Source organism: Phasianus colchicus, chromosome 7, assembly GCF_987193195.1.
Source record: "Phasianus colchicus chromosome 7, bPhaCol1.hap1.1, whole genome shotgun sequence".
NCBI classification, from domain to species: Eukaryota; Metazoa; Chordata; class Aves; order Galliformes; family Phasianidae; genus Phasianus; species Phasianus colchicus.
In genome coordinates, this window is record NC_143442.1 from 11,330,202 (window position 1) to 11,356,837 (window position 26,636).

The 26,636-nt window shown below is 43.8% G+C and overlaps 1 protein-coding gene across 11 annotated transcripts in view; it reads right to left on the reverse strand.

Moving 5' to 3' along the window:
- GLI2 (GLI family zinc finger 2) overlaps positions 1–26,636 on the reverse strand; it is a 388,026-nt gene that overhangs the window by 114,011 nt on the left and 247,379 nt on the right. For 9 of the 11 annotated variants that reach the window (XM_090143691.1, XM_090143690.1, XM_090143692.1 and 6 more), the window contains one exon: positions 15,047–15,209. In XM_090143691.1, the coding sequence (XP_089999817.1) occupies positions 15,047–15,179 (133 nt within the window). In that variant the 5' untranslated portion in view covers positions 15,180–15,209. Of the gene's footprint in view, positions 1–15,046; positions 15,210–15,704; positions 16,205–26,636 lie in introns of those variants that run through there. The other 2 variants (XM_090143693.1, XM_090143698.1) reach the window with 2 other exon arrangements.

Genomic DNA, 26,636 nt, shown 5'->3' on the forward strand with positions numbered 1-26,636 from the left:
TCCTTGCAATGCATTTCAGGGGTGTCATTAATTTCTCCTTGCAGTGAGTTCAACAGCTCATGCAGGGCAAAAATTGTAACTCGAAAAAAATGCATCCAGAATCACCTGAATACATACAGAGCCTGAAAACCCTCCCAGCTCCCACGGCAGCTTATCCCACTACATCTTCAACTCTACTGCAGGTGCAGTAGTGTCTAGGTGCAGACAGGAACAAAGCTCAGGTGGACATGCCAGTTTAGCTCCCGGCTGCTAGCGGGTCATTGGCTTTTCCCTAATGGGGTGAGAGCCTGGAAAGTACAAAGCCTTTTCTCTCCTCTAATTCTCCAAAACTGAAATAAAAAAAAATAGAGAACGTTATCCAGTGTACTTGCCCTCCTCTTCTGCAAGCACACACCTTGCTTCACTGGGAGATGCTGATTTACTGATCAGACTCGGGAAGGCAGCAACTCTGCTCCTGGCCCTCCCATCCCCCCTGGGTTTATTTTTGAGCTCTTGGAACATCAAGTACAGAATGTGAAGTAATTTAATGGTAGGGGAAGAAGAGGGGGGTGTTCGCCCTCCTTCTCTATCCCAATATGACTAAATTTATTGATTTTGGATTGCTGTAAATTATAATGTAATTATCCTGCTGCAGAAGCAGCTTTCCATTCCAGAAATTAAAAAGCAATTCAGGTAAATGATCTTTAGCTATCGTGGTGCATCCCTGCAGAACTCATTACATTGGGGGATTAGACGGCACACCAAAACTCTTATAGGGAGGATGACATTGAGAACTATCACTCCTGGACATACAGAACTTCCATGGTTCTTTGAGTGGTAGTGGACACCCCATAACTGAGAGGTAGTGGACACCCCATCCCTGGAGACATTCAAGGTCAGCCTGCATATTGCTTCAAATGCCTTTTGCCAACACAGCCGTTCCCAATCCTTGTGTCTGACCCAAAGGTGAAGTCTTCCCTGTGCAAAGTCTCCTGCTCCCAATTCAGTCAGTCATGGTGTTTCCCACTTATTGCCTGACACCGCTGTGATGCTGCAAAACAGCCATCACCAGCCTTCGCACCAAAGGCCGCTGCAGTTGGTGGCAGATGAAAGGAGACGTGCGCGCGTAGTTTGCACATCATTAAGTTCGTAAAACGCTTTGAGGATGAAGTGTGCTACATAAATATAACAGGTTATTAAATTTCTTGGTGCCTTTTCCTTCATCTGTGGTAGTTTGTGCCTAAATCTGCTACTGCTTTTAGTTTCCCAGGGGAATTAGTTGTTGCCCCAGCCAATGAGCACTGTGCACCTTCTAGCTGCTGCACAGCTGCTGCGCAGACACAGGGGTCCCACTGGCTCTGGGCTGAGCATATGCAGCCTCTTCCTCATGTCCTTCGCTCCCACCACTCTTTCCTAAGACAGCCCTTAACTGATACTGGAGGCAGCTACCATTTTTGAGAAGGGCAGTGCAGAGCCCCAGGATATCAGCCAAATAGTGCAGAGATTTATAAACTTGTCAGCGTGGCCAGGCTACCCAGAAAAGAAGCCAAAATCTTCAGTTTAAAATCTCCTACACTTCCATAAATTTCAACTTTATCTGCAAGTTCTTCTCATTATGAAAGTTCACTAGTTCTGTTATTTTGCTTCTCGTAAGTACCATGCCCTAATATGGACATTTTTGCAACATTCAGCTGAATTATGGAGATATATGACACAACCCAGTAGTCTTCTCTCCTGTTAAAAGCAATCTGCTAACGGAAGGTCTCATCCAAATCCAAATCACAATTTCTGGTCTCATTTATACCAGTGCAGGCCGCTGTCCCCCTGCGGGCGAGCGGTGATTGCACTCAGGGCTGTGGCAGGAGCACAGGACCTCACTTCACATCTCCCTTCTTTTTTGGGACGCAGGCATGCTTTTTGAATTTCCTAAAAGGAGAGATTATTTGGTTTTGGCTGAGCATCTGAAACCACTCACAGGGCCACACAGAAGTTACCGAGTAAGCAGACGACATCCTCCTCTAAAACCCTTACGGACACAAACAGATTTTGGAAACATATACTTCAACCACCTCAGCAAATTGTTTCCCCATTGGTGCCACAGGCCCAGCGCTGCCCTGCTCCCTCTGCTTGGCTCTGCTCGCTGCATACAGTGAGGAAGATGCTAGCACTGGATTGAATCCACTCCACCTCTTTTGTATTGATTTGAATCATATCGTTTGATCATAGCCATAGGGAATTTTATTGCCCTGATTTATACAGAATCTTGCAGGGGTCCTTTTTATTTTTTCTTTTCTTCCATAAGAATGCACAATACATAGAAGCCGTTTTGCCATTCCAGCCAGAAGATCTTCAGTAGATCCTGTAGGATCTCCAGTTCTGCCTGAGAAGATGGTCAAGGGAAGCTCAGGGCAACCAGTGTCACCACTTCCCCAGTCAGAAGCCCTGCCTCTCTCCTCTTCTCTACCAACCTTTCAGAAACTCTCCATATTCCCAAGGAGTCTGCTAACGCAAACTGCTATCTAAACAAGCCATCGCTTTGTGATCTGTGTAGAAAGAGATGAAAATCCAGACAGCTCTGTCATGGAGTTAAGGAAAATGAGGACACGGGGCCACTTTGCTACCAACCATCAGCATTCCCAGGGCAGCTTAAGCCTGGGATCTGTGTTAGTATTCTCTGCCAGGCTTCCAGCAGATATTAAATATCACCCTCCCTGGAGAACCTGTTACCTCCTCATGCTTGTCTGGGTGAATATAAGGGAGAGCCATACTTGTATCTGCTACCTGAAGAGGCCAGATGATGCTTCTCTAAAACATGCCAAGACCTTGTTTCTGTCATTATCATACAAATTTCCTGAATGAAATCCTGCCTCTTTTATCTGTTTTCTGTCTTATTATGCGACAAGAACATGCTGTACCAACTACAAAAACAGGCTGATAAGCAACTCAAAAATTAGTTTTTGTAACTTACCTAAGGGATTATTGTTAAAAACAGCATTGGGTCGTGGAGTAACAGTGACAATGACCCCTGTCAGTCCTACCCTATCACTGGCACATGGAGAGGTACTTTTGCACTGGATCGTGGGCTTAGACGACAGTTTCATCAGAAGTCCAGTCATCTCAGTGCGGTAACCTCATCGTCACAAACAACTTGGATTCTTCTGCCTTCTCTACCTTTTGTGTTTTTCTGCACCAAGCCAATTTCTGTTAAGCTTCTATGAGCATGTAACTTTCACACACAAATATTTTCACGACTTTTCCCTTTGCTGCCAAGCTCTCCACTTGAAGATCCCACAAAATGGTGTCTTCTGGCAGAAACCCTGCTGTTACAGTCTTGCTCCTTATACCTCTGGCCAATGGCTGGTTAAAGGCCTTCCCATCCCTCTGCACAACTCAGCCACCCTCCTGCACCTCTGGTCCAGACTATGTCTGCCGCTACATAAATCATCTTATCTAAGTAAAGAGTTTTGACCATAATCCACCACAGTTTTCATAAGAAATTTTAAACCTCTCTCTGCTGTTCTGAGACTGCTGTGACCTTGTGGCTTACCCCATCTGGTAGTAGTTTTGCAAAGTTTTGAAGCAGAATCCATGTCCTCTCTAGCTGTAAGTTCACAGAGCACTGATCAAATGCTGCTAACACTGACTTTTGTTTTATTTAGGAGCAAAGTAATTGTCTAGAAGAAGTGATTCAAAACTACCCGCAGAATATTTATCAGAAAACTCACAAGTGGCATGGCCAGCTCTGCATATCATGGACTATGTGGTTCATTGTAAGCCACCACCACTTCACATGCACTCAGAGGCTGATGGGCAACACTGGGCTTGCACGTCTGAACCCTCCATATCTGATGAGATATTGTCCTTCCTTCCTGGTACCCATGATCACAGCCTTCAAGGGCCAAAACTCTCATTTTCCATTCTTGTGCCAGTGCTGGCTGCGCTAGCCTTCAAATTCCCATGTGTCTGTGCACACACTGGGCCACCAGACCCATACCTCACAAAACACAGGTTAAGCAAATCAAATTCAGGGGTACATTTCTAGCCTGCCTCTTAAAGGGTTTTGAAGTTCGAAAGGAATAGTTTTTCACTTAGGTCACAGCAAGGAAGAATAAACTAAAACCATCTTTACAAGAGACATTGCAGACACTGGCAGTAAGGAAAGGCCCTTTGGGCTGATACTTAGAGAAAGCTCTTTTCTGTCCTTGCACAAGTGCTACAGAGGTTAAAGACCCGCTACAACCTGCCATAAAAGGCAAAAACTACATTAATAGGAAATGTGTTCCCCTCCCCCCCTTCCAAATGTATTTTTTATGAGTAAACATTTCTGTATTAAGACTTACTGTCTTCAAAGATCCCTTTTATGTCCCAAAGGTAACCATTTAAGTGATCTTATAACAGCCGTTACTTATCTTTACAATGGGCAATGCACATGAACTCAGTGTCTGAGACTTTCATTTTGCTATATATTTTTTAGTAACCACATATAAATCCAGCCTGTTTCAAGTGTCAGTGACTCTATATGGCCAAAAGACAGCCTTGGATCTTATTTCAGCTGCTAAGACATTGTTTTGAGTGGAATGAAAACTAAAAGGAGCACAGAGGGGTGCAAAACTCCTTTTTTCCTCCCAACCCCTTAAGCACACTCACAGAAGTGCAGCATGCACAGAGCTCAGGAAAAGAGGTGCAAGTGTTTTTTACGTGTTCAGCCGGCTCATATCTACTTAAGAGTCACTGCTCCACCATCTGAAATACAGGACCTTGGATGTTTTCAGGCCATCTTTGTAACAGCACACAAAGGTTCCTCGGGAGTTTTCCAAGGGGGAAAACTTGCACCAGATCAAACAATAGCACTGACGGCTTCTCTGCAGCTGACTACAGTATTAGTGTGCACGTGCACAGCAGGCTAACGGGAAACAAAGCTGAAACTCAGCTTTTCTCTGAAGCTGTCATCCCAAGTCAGTGATTTTCCCCTTTTGCCATCAGCTGGTCTCCAGAACAACACTTTTCCTAAGAGTCAAATTACAGAGGACTTTGATAAAAAAAAAAAACAACAGTGATCTGCAGGTCGGATTAAGGTGAAATCCTAAAGTACTGCAAGTTCTGTAAATTCATCCCAGTCTACCCAAGACTTTGTTCAAGTACTTGAACCTCAGCAAAAAGAATTGATAAACCTCACCCAGAGATTACATATGTAGAAAACACCACTAAGCTGGAGGAAAAAAAAAAATTAAAATAAAATACTTTATTTTGTTTCATTACAAGAGATTTACACAACCACAAATAACACTGTGTTCTCCAACTGAGCTTCCCAGGCTAGACTGCTTGGAAAGTTCTCTTGCTTCAGATCACAATGTAACTTAGCTCCTTGGAATACACTCGGTCTCTCCACTACACACACTGAAAATGTCTTCAGAACTTAACCTCACCTTCCCTAACCCTGCAAATCTGTTTTATTGAGCCCCTTTGACAACAGCAGGTTGACGCTTCAGAAATATGAACGAGGTCACCCCGCCAGGCTGCGCTCCGGGGCAGCAGCACCCTCCTGCATGCAGCAGGGAGGGGAATGGCAGCTTCCATGCATTCTGACCTGTTAAGTGCTTCAGCATGACCAATGCCATAAACATGCTAACCAGATGCTGATTGATGGGCCTTGAGGCCCAAAGAACAATGCGAGTTCATTATGTAAACGGGAGTGAAGGAAGTCAAGCAGCCTTCCCAAAATCATGAAGGAAGTTTGGGGCTGGATCAGGAACTGAAACTAATTTTCCCCAGGCTCAGCTCTGTGCCTTCACCATAGGGAGCCACCGAAAGATTGGGTATCTTCACACAAGCAGCCTCTGGGAGTCGGGTCAGCTTCCCACAACACATAATAATTTCTCTCATTAAAATGAGACGTGCAAGCCAATGCCTGAAGTCCTCACCTTCGTGTTTCTGTTTTTCCTTTGAAGTGTGGCTATAAATGCCTCAGAAAGAACATCATCAGCTCTAGCTGCAAACTGCTACAAACAGGATTCAGCTCAACCTCAGTGCAGCAAAGCACTTCACTCATTCATGCAGAACACCAATGTCACCCCAGTAAGCATGCAGAAGTGGCAGCTGCCTGGTTCCCCCCATCGCAGCTGGCCCTTCCCACTAAGAGCAGCCAGAAACCAAGGGAAGGCTCAGACACAAACCGCAGATCAGAGAAATATCACCAAAAAAAAGTCACTAGGGGAAAACTGAAATGCTTCCCAAGACTTCAGAGCCAGTCCTTACCACTGTCTCCAGGGTTGGAGCATCTCATTAGATCCAGAAGTATCTCTGCGCTGGTTTAAACAACTACACTAAAGTAGCACACACAGAGCCAAGGCTTACGGGCAGATATCTTTTTTGTTGGATGGTTTTCAGGAATGCTCAGGCACTGAACTTTTATATCAATACAACCGAACTTATTAAAACATCAACATTAACTGTTTACTTAGGGATGCATCTGTTGCAAGCTGTGATTATTTCTTTTTGAAAATCTGTCACAGTCAGGAGCTGATCCATGCAAGAACAGCTTTCAGGCCCAAACAGTACCGTTCAATGCCTACAAATGTTCTGTCTTAAAGATCAGATATTAGCGACAGAAAACATAAATATTTTTCTTGCTCTACTCCTGCTCTTATTTACATTGTACTTAAAATTGGAAGCATTTTCAGTGGAATAGATTCCTAAAAGTAGTTGAGATTCCAAAAGAAGAAAAGAAATCTAAAAAAAAAAAAAAAAAAAAAAAAAAAAAGGAGAAAAAATGCCGCTCATTTCTTTCAACCAAAACTTGCCTGATTTCAAATCAGAACCATTACAGGAGCCACAAAACAGCCAGTGTAGATTTGTTTGAAACACACATAAACTCTCAATTTTAACATAAACCTAGACCAGTTTGTGTGAAAAGACTGTACCAATACAGTTTCTTCATGATAGAGTTCACCTTATGATCCTGACTTGTGCTTATTTAGCTTGGAGAAAAAAAGGCTATGGGGAGACCTCACAACGGCCTTACAGTACTTGAGGGGAGCTTACAAGAAGGAAGGGGAACTTTTACGCAGTCTAATAGGGGTGGCTTTAAACTGAAAGAGGAGAGATTTTAGTTAGATGTTAGGAAGAAATTCTTTACTCAAAAGGCAGTGGCACAGGCTGCCCAGAGAGCTGTAGATGTCCTATCCCTGGAGGTACTCAAGTCCAGGTGGAATGGGGTGTTTGGCAGCCTGAGCTGGTGGAGGGCAACCAGCCCATGGGAGGGGGTTGCAGCTCAATAACCTTTAAGGTCCCTTCCAACTTAAGCCATTCTATGATTCTATTATTTATTCTCTGCCATTACTGTGAGGGTCAAAGAACTCATTCTGTCAGAACAGCCTGTTCGGATCTTGATTTATTTCAGAATTCAAGGTTTTTGCTGTTTCTTAGCCATTTGGTTCTGAAAATATTATTTGTTGTTGTTCTCTAATTATAAGCCTTCTGCCATAAATGAGTTTAAACTCAGTAAAATACTGTAAATGCTACTAAGCACTTTCATAGCATTCTACAGGAATAGTATTGGCTTCTGAAAGCAGATGTTCTCAAAGGCAGTATATACGATCTGTAGAAAACTTAAGTCCAACTCCCCTGAGGGAAGAGAAAGAGCTCCTCAGTTCAGCAGACGGATGTGAGAATTTGAGTCATCCAGCACCAAGCAGGTGGCACACCAATGAGATACAGAGAACTTGTTTGTGGATACGGTGACCAAAGGAACAAGGGTTCAGCTCTCTCTATCACCATGGATGGTACAGGTGCACCACCTATGAACTTTCAAAGTCAGAGAGACAACTGATTTTCAAAATGTCTCTGAAACATCTGAGCACCCTACAGCCACCTTGGCTTTGGAAAATCCTTCCCTGCCTCTCTAGTTCCCTGTCTGCAGCATGGCAGCAATGTTATCTCCCTATCGTGCCAGGATGTTCATACATAAGAGGCTTAACTATTCAGGCAATACCGAGGCTGAACAAAGTAAGAAAAGAACCCACCGGATCTGGGCTCCCAGACAGCACAGTTCCTGCTGCCTTACTAAGAAAAGCAAAACACGGTGCATGCTCACCAGCACATGACATCACACAATTTAAGGAAGAGACAAGAAATACCAAGTCCTTCTTTCACTTTGAGGTGTGCAGCTGTCTTCTCAAGGCCACGCAGAATTCTTTAGGAAGCGTGGGGAATACGAACCCACTTCTTACTGCTGCTATAGGATGCACAGCAATTCTAGGAACATTTTTCTCTGCCACTCATCTGACCTCGGGAGCAGTCCCACTGCTCTGCACAGGCAGCTGTGGAACGCTCTGCCAAACCCTATCAATTATTTAGCGTCAAAAGGAAGACTTAATCTGTGCGATAAAAGAACGGATTTTATCTAAGGCTTGTTCTCCTTAAAGTGATTTACACAACCAGCCTCTCTGGTCGCTTCCCTTAACATAATTATTTACTTTTGCATTAATAACTTTCCTCCACTTGGGTTATTTTTAGGAGCTCTTTGTAGCTTTTAGAATTTACTGTTCTTTCCTCGTCTGTTTAGTAGGGATTTTATATTGCCTATCTTTCTGTTCAAACACTTCTCCTGTCAATGCTGGTGTGAAGCTGGAGCAGTTCTGGGAAGCTGCTCCCCAAGCTATGTTAATACCTGGGACTGACTTTGACTCCAAACTAGGAAGCCATGGGGTGAGTTTTCAGTTCAGAGCTGGCAGGCTGGGCTCTCAGCCCACTCACATGGCTATGGGCTGATGAATGTGAATGATGACCTTTAAAGCGTTAATTTCCCACCTTGGTTCCTTGCTTTAACTTTACTCTGCATAAATTTGACCAAGCCATGAAGACTTGGATCTTCCCACCTGATATTAGCCACCCTAAATCAGACATGAATGCCTCAAGGGAAAAAAGCATGCATTTCCTCAACGTTACTTACTTCACTCTCATGTAAAGCGAGCCCAAACAGGGCACCTAACATTTAGGCAGCCAACCTCTGACAAAAGAATTCCCATGCCTGGTCCCTGATGGTAGTGGCAGGTTCAAATGCCTGTTGAGAGAGTTAACTGACCAAACCAGAGCAAATTCTAAGACACGGAGGTAAAAAGCTGACATGAAGACTAGAAATACACACTGTGACAAAACACGGCAGCACAGAAAAGACAGTCTAGGAAAACATCATCATAAATATAATCCATTATCACCACTCATTTTCTTATTTGACTACAAGTCAATCCCAAAATAGATAAGTTTATTGTTGCTTAAAAGGGTTGTATTTAAGTACCCTCTGAATGGCCTTTCACTGAAGTCTAAACTGAAAAAGAAGATACATCAGCACTTGCCATAAGCTTTTGAATCTTACAAAGTGATAGAAAAGTAGAAGACATTATTATGATTATTATTAAAAGTGAACACAACATACACAAGTCTTTCAGGTGGTGCTGAGTGGCTGGGATCACCAGTGCCAGAACCAGCTATGATGAGTATGTTTTTCCATTTTTAACCCACAAAAGCTTTTCAAGCTGGCGTGCAATCCTGCAGCGTGGTTAGGGGTGAGATTAAATTGCTCTATCTTCAGAGTACCTCAGCACCTGTAATGGGCTGAAGTGGTAGGAATTCTTGGTGACAATCTGGGGGAGCTGCATGCAATCAGTAAAATATGGTTGATGTGAAAATGCTGAATCATCAAATGCTTGGGTGATTCAGATTCAAGCATCTTGCATGATGGCTATGCAATGTGAACTACAAAGTCTGTAATATGGATGGCTCCTGGCTCCTCACTGTGAGGCTGTACCTTTGCCCACAAGGTTGGCTGCCATACGGAGAAACCCAGTGCAGGGTTTTGGGAAAGGGATTTCCCCCATGAGGTAAAAAAGCAAGTGAACAAGTAGTAGGACTCCAATCACTTGATTGAATGAAGGGTTACCCAACAAAAGACGCACTGCTGACTGTGAGTCAACGCTAGAAGTTTGGAAAAGGGAGAAGAAAATATGTGGCTCTGTGGCTTGACTTATGGCAATTTTAACTACTAAAATACTGTCACATGTAACTGAAGAAATCAACCTTCTCCTACCAGAGCGCTCTCCAACATGCCTAAATGCACAAAAATGGCATGGCATGCGTTCCATTTCAACCATCATTACATGGATTCCTCTAAGCTACCCTAAGAGCAGATTTCACATGGCCAGTGTGCCACAAAGCATGGTATCGGTGTATTAGCAACGCAAGAGCGTGAGTATCTGGGCTTCCCAGGGGGAAACAATTAGGTCCACAAGAGAGACCTGGTCACACAAGGGACCTGGTCAGCCAAGGGTATTATGGTGACAAAGAAGCCCACTTTCAGACCCAGTGAAATTACACCTTTTAATACTGACAGAAGGGTTCAGGAAAAAATACAATTCTTGGTTGCCATCACTCCTATGGCAGTTTTGCACTGAAGCCCCACCAGAGCTGGGAGCCAGTGGCTACGTGCAGCAGATACACGTGGAGGAAGAGGCCATCAGGCACATTTTGTAGTCTGAATGATTGTCTTTTCCCATCATCCTGCTTGACCATTTGCCCCTTTCCTCCTGCAGCCAACCCAGGCATTTTTAAGTTGCACAAAGCAAAGCAATACAGGGCAGGGAAGCTAAGAATGTGCTTATGCTGGTTAGATCCCTTTTCCTGGAAAATGTAAGCAACAGAACAAAAAACATACTTTGGAGATCCCTGCCCCTCCTGGTGGATGGAGGAGATGACTTCATAGGGGCTGTTCTCCTTCTAATTTGTCTGAGTCTCGGGCCACACAAACTATATATTTTTTCAGTACAGTGAGGTCTGCTGGGACGCTGGCATTTCCTCCTCCTCATTTACATGGTCTTCCCATAATCCAGCACTGAGACAAGCTGAACTGCACAAGGTCTCCCTGCCAGCTCCACTCGGGCTTGCTTACAGAAGACCTCTGGAGAGTGATGGGAGGTGCCCCCTGCCCTTCTCTGCCTATGAAAGGGCTGAGTGTGTTGCTTTTGCAGCGCTAAGCATTCCCGCCAGCCCATAAATCAAGTGACCAGACCCTGTCCCAACCTCTGATTCAGTGCAGAAAAGCCCAATGCTCTGCCCTTACAGCACACGTGGGATGATAAAGCGTATTTCAACTGAAGCCATAATATCAGAGGAGAGGCGTTACCTCCTGGAAAAAAGCGTAGCCAGAGTCATACTGGTTCTGGAGCTTGGTTTCCCCATGTTTACACCAAATGACTTGTTGAACTTCATTATATACAAAGTATTTCCATAGATCAGAGGCAGGGAGACCTGTGCAGCTAACGTAAAATAAATTACCGCCCCATGATAAATGGTTCTATTAGCAATCCAGATTGTTAAACTCAGATACAACAGGATGAAGGGAGCACTGCCCCATTCATTCTCCCCGCGGCAGATACTGAGTTGTAAATAGGTTATTTTGTGTGTAAATAACACATTAAAACTCAGCATTAGCTGTGTCTTTTGATAGAGAGGAAATTGTTCCAAATAAATAATCTCGGACAGGAATGTAAAATAAACCAGATTTAATAGTGCATGCCTGCTGCAGCCGTGTTAAACATGACTAAAATGATAAACCCCAGAATATACTAATAGTAAACTATGCTCTGACATCAAAGTAATGAGGCTGTATTTTTACCCAGCTTTAGAAATGCTAAAATTAGTCTTGACAGAGCCAGACATCAGAAAAATGTTTCAAACATAAACACCATCAATTTGGGAACTCGCTGTTTGTGTCACGTTTAGGGTGGGGTGGAGAGGGAAAGGTGCATTCTGGGTCTTGTTAAAGTCAGACACTTAGCATTTAGGAGAGTTTGTATTTAATTTTTACTACAAAGTGAGAAACTCATCTTCCTAAATATCTCTGTCTTTAAAAGAGTGGCTCGGTTCAGTTTCTCCCAGAACCACACACCTGGGCTTCCTCACGTGTGCCACTGCTATTGCAGCACTGGCCTGAAGGACCCAACCTATTCTCACTCATGTGCTGCTCTGCCCTAAAACCTCTTTCCCCTTTGGAGCACTATGCAATTCTGCACTCAGCAGAAGTGTTTTCTAAACATGACCTGCCTTGAGTTGCTCTTCCAGATCTGGAGGCACCAAAAGTGAGAGTCTCTTTTGCAGATTGGACTATCACCCCTACACGCAGTCATTACACAAGCTTCCATCTCAGTCACACAAACACGTACGCATACTGAAACAGAAAAGTGTTGACTCCTTGGCTGGCATGATTTATGGGAAAAATTCCTTATGCCCTCTGTGAGAGGCCAGTTTCTGATCATCTGATCAATTAGATACTACATAAAAATGCAAAGAATAACTCTAAAATGGTAGCTTTAAGACACTAAAAATACCACACGGGTTGTAAGCTTGAAAGGACTCTTCTCCACTGACAGCATCAACAGTGCTGATCTCTTTTTCTACAGGTAGAACTTAACTTGTTCAAAGCTGCAAACATTTGGGATGAATACCTTAAGCAAGAGAACTGCTAATGGGGACTGGACATATTATTGCAGTGCGGAAATACAGTCTAAAAAATAATATAATTAAAAAGCTATTTTTCAATTATCTAACTAATGCTCACTTTATTGCTTCAATTAGCTTAATCGTAAACAAACCCTTATAAATCTATTCATTTCTACAAGGAAAAAAAGAAGGCCCTGTGATCAGAGAAACATGCCATGTTGGCACTCCATCTGTGTGACTCAGTGGAAGAAAGGAGAAATGTGTTGCAAATTATGTCTTTTTGCCTCCAGAGCACAGCTTGGAGATCTGCAGCACAAGCTGAGCTTTGCTGCCACTTTCTCACATGCTAGTACAAAGAGTAAAACCTCTACAATGAAAAAAAAAACAAAACCAAGAGTTGGTGTTGGAGGGGAATAAAGACATGCTGGTATGTCCACGAAGCAGGGTGGCGGCTCTCCCTTTAAAGCCTGTCTGCTGCTGTTCCCTCCTTGAGCTGAACAACATAATTAATCTCCATGCCTCGTTTGCTTTCTTCTGTAAGGATATGAGCATAAATATGTATACCCCTGGCCTGTTGTGAGTAATTACACTAGTTTAGTGAAGCAAATATGTTATATTAGTATGAATAGTATGTAAGTACCGCTACACAGCCTTTTTGTTATTATCTGCTACATCACATCTTGCAGTTAAATGATGTTAGAATACGACTTTGGATTAATTTCTCTACTTAAAAGCACAGCACTGTGCCCTTTCAGGAGCAAGTGTTACCACTGGGCAGAGTTCAGACAGAAGCCCCCGAGCCCCAACACACGTGTATTACCTGCAGAGCCTGGCGCCTGGAGCCCATCACCAGCTACTTCACTGCTGGCCACTTCAGGTCATTTATTAGCACTTCTCTTCCCAGCGTGATATAGATTTCGCTCTTTACATCTCATTACACAATGCTTTCATCATGCTTCTCCTGACATCTTCAAACAATCCTCCGCTCACTTCTTCACTTCCTCTTAATAAAAGGCGAAATATTGAGCCCGTAAATCATTCTTTCCAAAGAGCACACTGCTAACGTGACACATAAAACTGGATGCTTAAAAACTAACCCAGTCTCTGGGGTACCAAGTAGGCTGACAGACACCCCAACCTGGGGGGACTCTGATTTCCATCACATCTCTGTGAACATGGCACAGCCTGCATCCTCGGCAGAGGCATTCCCAGTGCATGTGCCAGATAGGAAGATGGTATTTATTTGCAATAGCTTTGAGTTTTAGCACATGATAAAGAAACACTTTTCTTTAGCTATCAAAGTTTATCAAAGTTGTGAACTGATTTGATAGAATATAGAAGAGCTGCTTCATTCTGCACAATCAAGTCTTCCCAAGTTAAAGTGTAAAGGAAAACCTGATAGCAAAGGTGTTGAATAGAAAAGAGAGACAAAGATTTAAGCATTCTGGGCCAGAGTCTGCCAACAGAAAACACAAACTCTCCAGATGAGCTCTGTAAGAGGCAGAGGAGGCAGCAGAGGGATTGTCCTGCTCTGCTGAAAAACCACGGAGTGGTGAAGGAAGGGGTGGGGAAGGCTTCATTTTGGGGTAGAATCTGACTAGCAATAAACTATATTTTAAACAACAACCAAAAAGCTGCCTGCAAAGTTTACACAGCTGGGATGTTCCTTGTCAAATCCAAATTGGTGCAGCCCCTTCTAAGTTTGTCTCCTTATGCCCTGCACAAAAAAAGATGCCCTGTCCTGGTCCCCACCAGGCACAGCCATCCCACAGCAGGAGCCACCAGGAAGGGCCCTGGCACAACCCTGCAGAACAACTGGCTTCATGCACATGTGTCAGCATGGGATGTGGCTTTGTAGGGCAGAATCTTGCCTGCTCCAAGCCTGTGTATCGCCAGAACATTAGCATCACACGCTCCAAAACTGTGCCTGAAATCACATGCGAGAGCTCCCTAATGGACTCCAACACCAGCAAGACCATAACCTCGCCAGAAATCCTATGTAAAAAAAAAAAAAAAAAAAAAAAAAAGAGCCAAGACCTGATCTCTTTCTGATGTCACCAGAACAGCACAGCACAGATGGAAGGGTCTTTATCTCTAAAGCTCTTGCACAGAAGTAGGACCCAAATTCCTCCCTAACTGTGAATCTCAGCAGTGACAGATGAAGACAACGCAGTCTGTTTAACTCATTAGACTGATCACAGCCTCTGCACAACACCCTCCCCAACCCCGATAACAGGGTCAGCCGTGCTTTAACCCCCCTCCACGGAGGAGCAGCTGACACCACAGCCCTCCACCACGCAGCATCAGTTACCCAGCAGCCATGGCAATGGGCTCTCTGATGGGTACATCCTACCACCCAGCCACAGGACAGTGCACAAGGAGTGGCAGTCATGGGGCACTGACGTTCCAATACCACGTGGTGACACAGCTTCTCCCTCCCATGACCTCCAACGGCCGAGAACCCCAATAAACTCAGCATGTTCACAGGAGGACAGATGCCACTGTGCTTATTAAATTCTTACAGTCTAATGAAAAACACCCCTGCTGCTTTCAAAGTGTGGAAAACATAAAGTACCTCCTTGTGCCACTGCTGCTCCTGCAGCTGCTAAAGGAGTGGGTTTCTTCCCCGTCTCCGTAAAGCCATCCCCCTCCAGAACCGCACCTTTTCCTTCTTTTTTCCCAGCAGCAGTTGAAGCAGAAGTTTCCATCTTAGACGTTCATCTTCCAGCTCAGCAACCCTGCGGGACATAGAACAAAGCCAGATTCTGGTCACTCACAAAACAGACAAAAAGGAAGTAGCAGAGCTCAAAAGTAACCTGCAAGCAGCAAAGATGTCCTGGGTTCCTAGCTGCAGAGACTCAGCCAATACGGCAGCCAGTCACAGCCAACAAGGGCTCAGCCCCACGAGGCTGTGAGTGGCTTCAAGCAGCTGAAGACCTGAAGAGATCAGGACCAACACACATTTTAGCCTCTTTTAGACTCAGTATCATAAAGCACATGGGTCTAAAAGGCCTTCCAAGACTGGGGGACAGGTGAGCTGCTAGAGCTTAGCATGTGAAAAACCATTTTGTTCATCCTTCACAAGACCAAGACCATCATAACAACAACAAAAAAGAACCAGTTAAAATGTTTCCAGTAGTAGTAACGCAGATAAAAATACATGTAAAGTTGGGTTTATTTGTTTTCCCAACTGGTGTTTATTCTGTTTCTTGGTGCTGAACCCATACCCTCACCTTTTCAGTGGTAATTAGGGGCAAACCACAGCAGGTCTGGAGAAGACCAGGGCTGTTAGGACCAACGTCCATTGATTCCTCTCTCTCCCAAACAGATTTTTCTCTCCTGACCAGGGGAAAACCAGCTGCAGCTTTACCCCCTTACAAATGGCAAATTAAGCACAGGTGAAAGCTCCACAAAACAAAAGGTATCCAAGCACAAGCAACATTTAAAAAAACAACAGCTCTCAACCTCTTGCTGGCTTGACCATTTGTTCATGTCTTAAACTTTTTTTGTCTCCCAAAGAAAATATAATACATAATATAATTCCACATAATTGGCATTTCTATTAAATGAACAGGCATACAAACACTTCCACTTCCCTCATTTTAACTTGTTTTATTTCCAGCGCCTCCAGTTGACTCCTGTTTTCACAGAACCCACAGCCACCTGGCACTCCTGGCCTCAGGCTGGGCCTGGGAAGATCCACTGCTAATTCTTCCTTTCCTTTCTATTTTTAATGCAGACCCACAATTTTTCGGATGCAGATTCTGAAATGCAAATTTTTCAGCTCCTGAGATGCTCTGGAGAATCCTAGCTGTTTTGGACTTCCACAGACCAGCCAGAAGATGCTGGAAAACCAGAAAATTCTTTTTGTGTACAGGTAGTCTTACTGCCATCGTATCAACTCAGACTTTTCCAACAGGGGAACAAAATGACAAACAAACACAGCATTGCTATCATTGTTCCTTATTGCTGAGCTCTAAGCTCCAGCCCTCCCCAGCTTTGCACAGGCAACACACAGCTGTGTTCTTCCAGATTCCTCTGCTGTTCAACACCCTCTGCATTTCTCCACTCCTTAAGACCAGCTGTCCTAAACCCCTTCCTCCTCTACTGGCTTATCTACTGCCTCTGCTAGCTGTCTTATCATGCTGGCCATTCCATGAATGCACTGCCACTCCTACGGCACCCCTCCAGCACCACAACTTCAGCAGGATGGTGAGCACAGGTGCCTTGCAGGCACAGCCCCTGTTGACAGCACCACTAAGCGACGGCTCTGCGGTCACAATTTGCAACTGTAAACAGCAAAGCTCACATTGGAAATGATGACACCCATGCAATTACAGGCTTTAGTGATGCTCCAGCAAGCACTGAGGCGGCCCTGAGGTCCTGTCCCGGCATGTGCTGGGTTTGGTGGCAAACATGGGATGGGTTCCTGGGGGCCAGGACATTACAGCCAGTTAATCCAGAAACCAGGTTGGGTTACAGATCATGCATGAAATAAATATACTCAAACTGGAAGAGCATTTGACCTAGCCTGACAGCCTTGGCTTCTGTTCGTTAAGCAAACAAACCTCAGAGGCTGCCTTACAAGCCCCCACCTGTTTCTTCTTAGTCCCTGCTTTCGGGGCTTTGCGCTCCCGTTTGAAACCAGCCACTCGCCCTTGCACCCTCAGGCTGCCCTGACCCCATGGGAGGCTTCCTTGGGGGGCAGTGGAGGGGAGGGGGAAACTGGAAACAAATTGCTCTCCAGCAAAGTGTGCAGTTCAGAGCCATGTTTTCTTTTCCAGAGAGGTGCCTCAAGTGGCATCTCTAAACCCCTGCCATAGACACCTCAGTAGGGATCCAGCTTTTCAGATGCGTCATTCATCCAACGCAAATTTGACAATAGATCAAGCCCATGTCTAAAATCTGGCATCTGTAGCTGTATGCTCTCCTGTCATATGAATTTGGAATTAAAAAAAGTAAAATCCAGTGATTCAAGTAAATGGTTGTATTAAACAGGTAAATTCTTCTCTAATACCAGATTAGCAAAAAGAAAAAAGAAAAAAAAAAAAGCAGCACCAACTCTAATCTTCCAGGATTTAGGATAATAAGCCTGTAATCATTTTTGTGTTGTGAAGGCACTCAGGGCAGGGCTGTCCAGAGGTTCCCAGAAGCTGCTCTCCTCCAACAGCCACCCATACCAGAACTGACTGTCCCAGCCCAGGGGACACACACATCCCCAGCCATCCTGCTCACAGCAACACCCACAGACCAGGTCAGGGACCAGAGAGCAAAGGGGCACCGGTAACCATATCTGCCCTGTCTGCAAGGTACTCTGAGATAATGGAGGCACAATCCTATGGAAGTATTTTTATTACTGGAACGAGGAGATATAAGGATGGAGGCACTCAATCCACACCATCCAGGAGCTCAGCATTCGTTTTTAAGCAATGTACAGTTTGCTTTCTGTTCAATGCTAAACTTTTCTCACTGCTCTGTGCCGCACAGAACTTATAAATTCAATGACAGATTAATCTTAGCAGTGAGACATTTGGCATGAAAAAAGGTTTCACAGGGAGCCCGCATTTTCCTGTAAAGAGCATGCATTTAGGAGTGACTGTACGGAGAAAGACCCCGTGCACTTATTCAAGCACAAGTCCCTGCCCTCCGTCATTACTCAGAATTAGAAACCCAAAATGGATTACTCAGATTGTTCCTAAGGTTTGTAGCTTTCTCTGCAGGAGGAGGGTTGGGTAATTGATTTTGACACTAATACCGGCACTATTCATATGCCCTGTAATATAATTCTGCAGCAGCACTAAAAAGGCAGCCATCTGAGATCTGAACAAGGAAAGTGCTATATGATTTGCCCTGGACAACCCCAGCTATTTTAACAGCTGCGTTGTATATTAAAAGGGAGAAATCCCAGCAGAATTAAAAACAACAAAGTCACATTTGCCTTTGAGGGAAAACCAGGAGCCATAAACTTTCCTAATAAAACAATCCCTCCTGCTAAGCGCTTGGGCAATAGTCGAAAGCGCTGTCCTAAAATGCCTGTGTCTTGCAGAGCATCAGCCTGAAAAGGGCTGCTAGCAACTTTGGGAATAAACAGATCCTCATCAGACATACCCCCACCCTGCACATCCTTTTCTTGAAAAGACATTTCCTTCTTCGGGATTCCTCTTTCAGCAGGAACTCCCCTCTTCCTCCCCTGGACAGAGCAGAAAGCGGACATCTCCCCCAGGCTTTTCTGTCAAATACCAATCACCGATTTTAGCCATGACTCCTCAAAGATTAGGCACCAGAGCAAGGGTGACCCTCACCACCACCCACAAAAGAACAGGGTTGGGGCATGCCCACTGCTGACCCCCAGCACCGTGTCCACACCGCACAGCTGGGACAAAGCCTCACCACTGATGGCTCCTAGTGCGACCTGTGGCAGCTATGACAATTCCACCAAGACCTGTCCTTGAGCACCTGTGGGTTCTGCCCACCACCCCTACACTGACACAATGCAGCATTTGGCAGCTTCTCCTGGTAGCTTTTTAGTTAGGATAAACAAAGAGATGGTCCCACCAGCTCCTCCTTTGCAGGGGACTGTATTGTAGAGCTAAAGCCTTCTGAATACACAATCTGCTTATGAAATTCAGCACGAGCCAACCGTTTTAAATGCTACCTTAATACTGTGGCTGCTGTGATCCTTTTTGGTCTCCCAGGGTTTGAGCCAAATTATGTTCTCAGTTACACGGAAGTAGCAGCAGTTAACCCAGTGAAGTCATAAGCTCTATACCAGAGCAAAACCTGACCCCTCTATTTTCTTTTATATCAGCAACAGCTTCAAATTACTAAAGAACATTTACTCTGCCTACATGCCTCTACTCAGTGCTGGGACTATCCAAACATGCTGCCTGGTGCTGAAGGATCTACAAAGTGTTCACAGAACAGCAATCTCAGGTAGAATAAATGTTAATTCAGAAATAATCACTTCTGGGCTCCTCCGGGTTGGTAACACCTGGAAATTAGTGCTATGTGCTGGGGGGGAGGAGAAATATGCAAAGTGATGGCTATCTGCTTGGAAGCCTCTGCTGTCCCCTAGAAGTGTTCAAGGCCAGGTTGGATGAGACCCTGGGCAGTCTGAGTTGGTGCCTGCTTTAGCTGTTGGCAGCACTGCCCGCAGCAGGGGGTTGGAACTGGATGATTTTTGAGGTCTCTTCCACTCCCAGCCATTCTGTGATTCTATGATTCTTCCAATCTTCAGAAGGCTTCTCTGGGAGCAGCTGTGAGGAAGGTACAAAGGAAGCAAAGATGTTGACTGAAGTGGCATAAGAGGGGACAGTGCAGCTGAGGGCTTTTTCTATCTTCTTCCCCAGTTACTACTTAGTGGACAGCAATACGAGAAGGAAGAAAGGAAGGAGCTTTCAGCAAAGGGAACAGAAAGAAAAACAAATTCTGCCAGCCCTCCTCCAAATGGAGGGCTAAAACTGGCCAGACAGCTGGTGGCTCATAAGGCTTCACCAAGTGGTTCCAGCCCGTGGCAAGAATCACATTATTCCAAAAAGCGTGTGTGGGGAAAGGGGTGTTGAGGGGTGACAAAAAAAAACACCCAAAACCCCAACCCAGAGAACTGGCAACACTGCAATAGTTATACAGGCTCTGGAATGTACAAAGACTGAAATCAGAGACTTAGCATCTCTTTTGAACTTCAAAAACAACAAGTCTCTTCAAATCACTCTGTTAATTGGCTTTAAATGAGAGTTCTAAGTTTAATGAACAAATCTTACACGTACGGCATGAAACAGATATGCTTCTAGATGAACTTCCTGATCAACACCATCTGTCTTTTCCATATGGCAACGGCAAAGCAAGAGCACGGGGAAGGAGCGCTCCTGCCTTGCTGTGAGGGGTCAGGGTGCAGCCGGGACTGCCTGGATCTTGGCAGCATTCCTCTGTAATGTGATCACCTCTGAATATCACTTCCAACCAATTCCAGAACATCAGGGGATGTTCCAGGCCCCACTGAGCACAACTCTGCCTATTGAGCTAAAGAAAATAGGTGAGGTATGGGAAATGCACAATGGGAAGGAAACATAAAGGGAGATGTTGGCACAGATGACTGTGGGATGTAGAATGATTAACAGGTTCCTAAAGGAACAGGTTGCCCAAGGAGATGGTGGATGCCTCGTCCATGGAGACATTCAAAGTCAGACTGGACCAGGCTCTGAGCACCTGATTGAGCTGTAGGTGTCCGTATTCGCTGCATCGGATGTTGGATCAGATGACAAAGACAGAAAATAGTGGCATGGGAAAGAGAGGGAGAGAGACTGCAAGAACAGGTGCTGTCTCTTTCCGAGGAGATGAAGACATGCCATGACGTGGTATCTAGTTTGGAAGGGAGGCACAGCATAGAAGGAAGAGAAGCACAAAATGTCCAGAGAACCTGCAAGGAAGCAAAATGGAGAAATAAAAGTATTTGGTGAAAGAGTTGTACCCTGCATAGAGCTCCAAGGAATGCAGCCTGCTGGTGTGCTCCATCTCCAGCAAGATGCAAAGATGCGCTACTTCATGTGGTGCCATGTGTGTGATGGGAGGCAATCTGAAATACACCTGAGAACAAGCCCCAGTTGCTGTCCCTACTTGCATTGACTGCAGTGGCCTTCCGCTTGTATCATATATGGTCAGCACAGCTTGTGGCAATGGTCAGAAAAGACCACCATCTGCAAGGAATTGAGGTATTCAGCTACCTCCCCAACAGGGTGCTCCTTGGAGGCTTTCCAGCAGCAAGCAGACGCCAAGCAGTCACTGGGCTGCACGGGTGCAAAGCAGGGGTCTGCACTACAGCACCCAGTGCCTTGCAACACAAATCCTGCACGGGGCTGGCAGAAGTGGCACAGGACCTATGGGAGCTTTGTGCTTTTCAGGAACGACAGCCAGAGGCCAGGTTATCCTAGGACGCTCATGGGCACCAGATGCCAACAGCGAGGCCACAGAATTGAAATATAAATGTTTTTTTCCCTTACTAAAGCCATCTACTTTACAGGCTGTGGTTACTGGATAGGATACAGCATGGAATAAAGGAACTCACACTTCTTTGGGTTTAATCTGCTGATTTGGTGTTTTTCATGAACACTGTCGCTTTAATGTTGCTGTTTCCTTACAAATAAGACCGATTTATAAAGTATCAGATAAACTTGAATCATTTCCCCACTTCAAGCAGATTTTCAAGCTGCCAACCTTGGAGCCTTGAACAGAAATTATCTTTTAGATGCTGGGTTAAAAACAACTATAATACATCATCAAAACATAGGAGCAGACATAAAAGCTCAAAACCAGACGCAGATTCGGCACTGGTCCATGCTGAGACATGCAGGCTGGGGGTACACGACTTTCCTTTCTCTCAGAAGTTATCTTTGTTTTTTTCTTTGGAAGAACCGAGAAGATGGAGGAGTGGGGGCTGGAGGGAAGAATCTTTTGTGGTGGAACAGGAAAACAAAGTTGTACTTTTTCTAAGCCAATCCTACTTGTCTTATCATGAGAAATTTTTTATTACACAAATTCCAACCTGTGAAAAACTGTCAAAGAAGATAAGCAAGACACTCCTGCATTCAGACTCTGTGTTAACTTGCTGCAAAAATATGGGAGGATGCCACCAGGTAAACAAAAATTGTTCAAAAGTGATGCGTCACCATTAGAATTAGTCCATGAATCTTCACTTGATTTTACTTTTGTTTGCGTTGTTGTTGCAGTGGAGGGAGAATTTTGGCAAAAGAATTGTCTGTATTTTTGATGTAAATCCTAAGAAGTTTTCAGTTTCCTGTAAGGGAATTTTCTGTTGTTTTTTGTAGATTTTTTTTGCCCCTCCCAGAAAAGGGAGGAAAAAAAGAGAAATATTCTGTATGTGAGTGTTTGCATGTATTTAATGAAAAAGTGTTGTTCTAATTTTAGGAAGCCTTTACACAAAAAAAGTATGAGGGGGGAAAAAAAAAAAAGCAAAACAAACAGGAAGAACTCGATCAAGACTTCATGCTCTAACAAGAGCAGAAACTGTTAATAGCTAACATGTCAGATAAACCATCTATGGTGCCTGGCAGGTTTACCTGGGTGGGTAGCAGCTGAACACGGATTGCATTAAAACCAGCAGTTAAGCTCTTTATAACAAAATTAGCCTATAATTCCAAATCGGTAATAATTAACCTATTGACTTTTCAGCAGGTATATGAGTAAGAGATATAAAGAAAATAAATTGTGTATATTAAAGTAGAACTGCAAGTCTGATTCCAAACAGAGATGTTCACACAGGTTCCACAGAGCAAGTGAGGGCTGATGCAGGTTTGGCCAGGAGAAAAAGAGCTGCCTTGAAATCAGAGAGATTAGGGCAAGTTCCTGAGAAGGTGGAAGCGAATGTTTTATTGGCTGGTAATGACTGAAGGAGAATCTTCTCAGGGTTTCACTTCTGCACTGCAGCAGTTTGGATACTTTCAATTATCATGAATGAAACCCTGAATACAAACCACATGCAGTGAAGTATAATGGGTTCTTTTATGTACAGATGGGATGAGTAATGCTGCCCTGTAGAAACTAGTCCATCTACATGACACTGAACGGTCTCCAAAGCTTGGGCAAGAAAACTATCATTTGGCTCAAGGAATGTAAAACCTCTGCTTTGAGAAATGAAAGATGAAGGCTGCAAAAATCCCTATAGCAACTGGGTTCTTGCAGAACATGCAACATTACAAAATTTTGGTTTATTTTTATACATTCCAGTTAACTTCTTTGGTCTATTGAATCTTTCCTCCAGAGGCACATGTGTAAGTACGTAGAAGATAGAAGCCTGGGAAGGAAACAAGAATGTAATTAAAAACAAAAAAGCAACACTTCAATTGGCTCGTTTTCCTCTACTGAACACACACCACAAAAGCTGTTATTCCACGCTGGGTAGAAACACATATTGTCTTTATAAGACTACAGTTGCCTGCTGAAGGCAGGATGCAGACCACATAAAATGGTTGGCAGTTCATTAACTGGAGAACGGAGAAAACTGCTCCAGATGGGGTTGGGAGAAGAATTTCTGACAGAACCATAGACTATCTGGGGTCGGATGGAACCTCTGGAGGTGATCTGGACCAACTTCACAAGTAACAAGGAGCCAATCACTGACATTTGCTGACTCTCAAACTGTCAAAATATTGACCATCCAACTAGTAGGACAGAAAAGAGTTATGTGGGACATACCCATGAACTATAATGCAGCAGTTCACAAGGAGACCAAGTGCATCAGTGCAGAAAGATTCTGAAACCACCAAGAGTCACTGAAAGGAATTTTATATGCGGGAAAATGAACAGAATACTCTGAATGAAAACAGCGTTCGTTTCTGCAAGCTGCAATACAGGTGAAAGTGTTCTTTGCATTCTTTGCAATTCCAGAAATTATCAGCTAAGTAGGAAAGGCAGCGTCTCAATTTTCAGCAGCGTAAGTCCATCTTCTACACAGAAAAATGAGTGCACAGCGGGGCTGGTTATCATTTCAGTGGAAGGGAATAAGTCTTTCAGGAGACAAGCTACAGTATTCAGGAGGGTATTAAGCTAATGACAAAAGACAAGGGTGAAAATGAGCACTCATTTAGCCAGAAATCAAGATGTCAAGATTAAAATTAATCAAAGTACCAAGGGACTCAAAGAGAAGAGATTCTCTAATTGTGTAGACTCTAATGTTGTGAACTCAAGTAATAAACAAGAAGTGGAATAGTCCATTTAATACACCAATTACTTATGACCAGTATTGCTGAGTCTGGTGGTAACATGCATGTGATCAGAGAGTCAGAATTGAATACCAGTAACTGGAAACAAATACAGAGTGATGAAGTTTGTCAATGACAAATGACTGCAGCAAATAAAGATGATTGCTTTGTACCAATGCCTGGCTTCTCTATCTCTACCAGATGGGCTGGATACAAAGATTATCTATTTTAAAGCAAACACATAAAAGGCCACACATATAAGGCCATACACAGGGAAAATAATTAAAATGAAGACTGAGTTTTGAGAAACACTGACTGAAGATGATTTCAAGTTTATGGTGAGCAAATAGTGAGTGACAAGTTCTATGGAGGCTGCTGGTATCAGAGCAGCTAAAGCAGTATGTGTTTGTCCAAGCAAAGTTTGTAACATCTCTCTGTTTAACCCTGAATTGGCTGCTAATTGAACACAACCCTCAGGCTTCAAGCAGAAAGATGAAAATTGCAGACTTCAGTGCGATCCACAACCATAATGAGAGTGAGCTTAAAAGGCAGGTGTTTTGGGATGACTTATCGGTGTTATTAATACATACCTTTAGCCAAAAGAAATTTGCTAATAGATGCTCTTTGACCCAGAGATAGGGGACATTACAAGAACCTATTGCTAAACCAATACAGTTGCCTAATACCAAGTATAGGAACTGAAAGCTAAAAGTAAAATGAGAAATTCAGAACGAAACAAGGCTCCTGGCTTCAGCAGAGAAGAGCACTGGATTTGGGATGTTGATGGACTCTCTAAACTGCAGAGCTGACACTTTGTTCGGAGAACTTTGCCAGAAGATCTGTGTAGTCAACGACTCATCGCTGGACATACATGGGCTTAAGAACAGGAAAGTCCTCTGATGGTGTTACAGAAAGACTACATGAGCACCCCAATACTCTTTGATCTTACATACGTATGAATCTGTGTTATAAATGGCTGATTTGTCATACTTTCACAGATCAAAACATCTGCCTTTGCAATCTTACCATGCCTATCTCTGCTGATAAGCAAAATGCCCACCTTCCAATTTCTGTGTTTTTCCTTTTGCGATAAGGGCTTAGTAAGACTAAAGTAATAAACATCTCCCAAAGTCCTGATAAACTTTAAGGTGTTTATATCCTGCCAGTGGCAATGTTGCCGAGCTCACATTCCTTTACTATGCAGTTATGTCTATTGTGCTACAAGTATTTTGATGATTGAGACAGATACACAACTGTTCACCAGCAGAGTATCATGCAATCTTTGCTTGGTAGCCTACAAGAACTGACTTGGTTTCTTGGTCTGGCGAGTTCCTGTCAGCATCAAAAGGAAGAAAAGAGAAAGAAAGAAAAAAAAAGAACATTATAATTCAATTCATTTTCTTGTTATAAAAGGGAAAGTCTACCTTTCTCTCCCTAAGCAGCAGCGTCTCCACAATCTCAAGAAGAATGGAAGAGTGGGGAAGTCTCATCCTCTGCAGCTCTGTAGTATCTCTTTCACATATACGATGAGCAGAGCTGACATGCCAGTACATCTCACATCCACAAAACTCACTGAAACAAAAACCAGGCTAATAGTAAACTTTTAGCAAATGTCAGCAGGTTGCTATGGCTCAAAGGAATGGTTCAGGAACCATGTTGTGTGCACACAACCCAACAGTCAAAGCAAGTGAAGCAAAAGTGTGTTTTGTGGTGATCAGGCCAGAGATTGAGCAGCGGAGAGAGCATTCGTTCTTCCTGGACATCCCCACTGCTATTTCAGATGCTGTGCCAGACTCAGGCACAAGGACTGCTGTGGCCACTTGACAGCACATAAAAACAATGTTTTTCATCCTTTCCTTAAACAAGAGACTGAAATCATACTGTCCTGAGAATATCCTCTAGTTACTTCTATCCTGTTTACTTTTTTCGCTTGATACTATTTAATTTAAGACATAATATAAAGGATAAGCCTAAATTCTTCAAGGCAGAGCCCTTAAACAAATATAAAACCAAAGTTAGATATCTAGGCTTTTTAGTTCTACCAGTAGTAGTAATTACTTATTTGTCTTGGAGTTATCATACATTACTTATTGTATATTAGTGCATACTGTAATTATCTTCTATGCCTGTATCTTTTTTTTCTGCATACAACCTTCTCAAGTTCTTCCTAGAGAAACAACCATGTCTTTCACCTCACATCTACAGCTCCTAATATTTAATCTGCCCTTCTCCTCTAATCACTTCATTCCTCCACAACTATCTCCTAAACCCTCATAGCCATTTCTTGCTCTTTATTCCATATCTGTCTTTTTTCTTCTCTTTTTCCTCAGAAACACAGTCTGCCTCACTCAAAGCAAAATCCCATTTGTGTCTGTAACTCTCACTCCATCTTCCTCTTCCCTTCACAGCTACTTCTGGGATTTCTCTCCCCTAGATCTTTCCTACATTTCA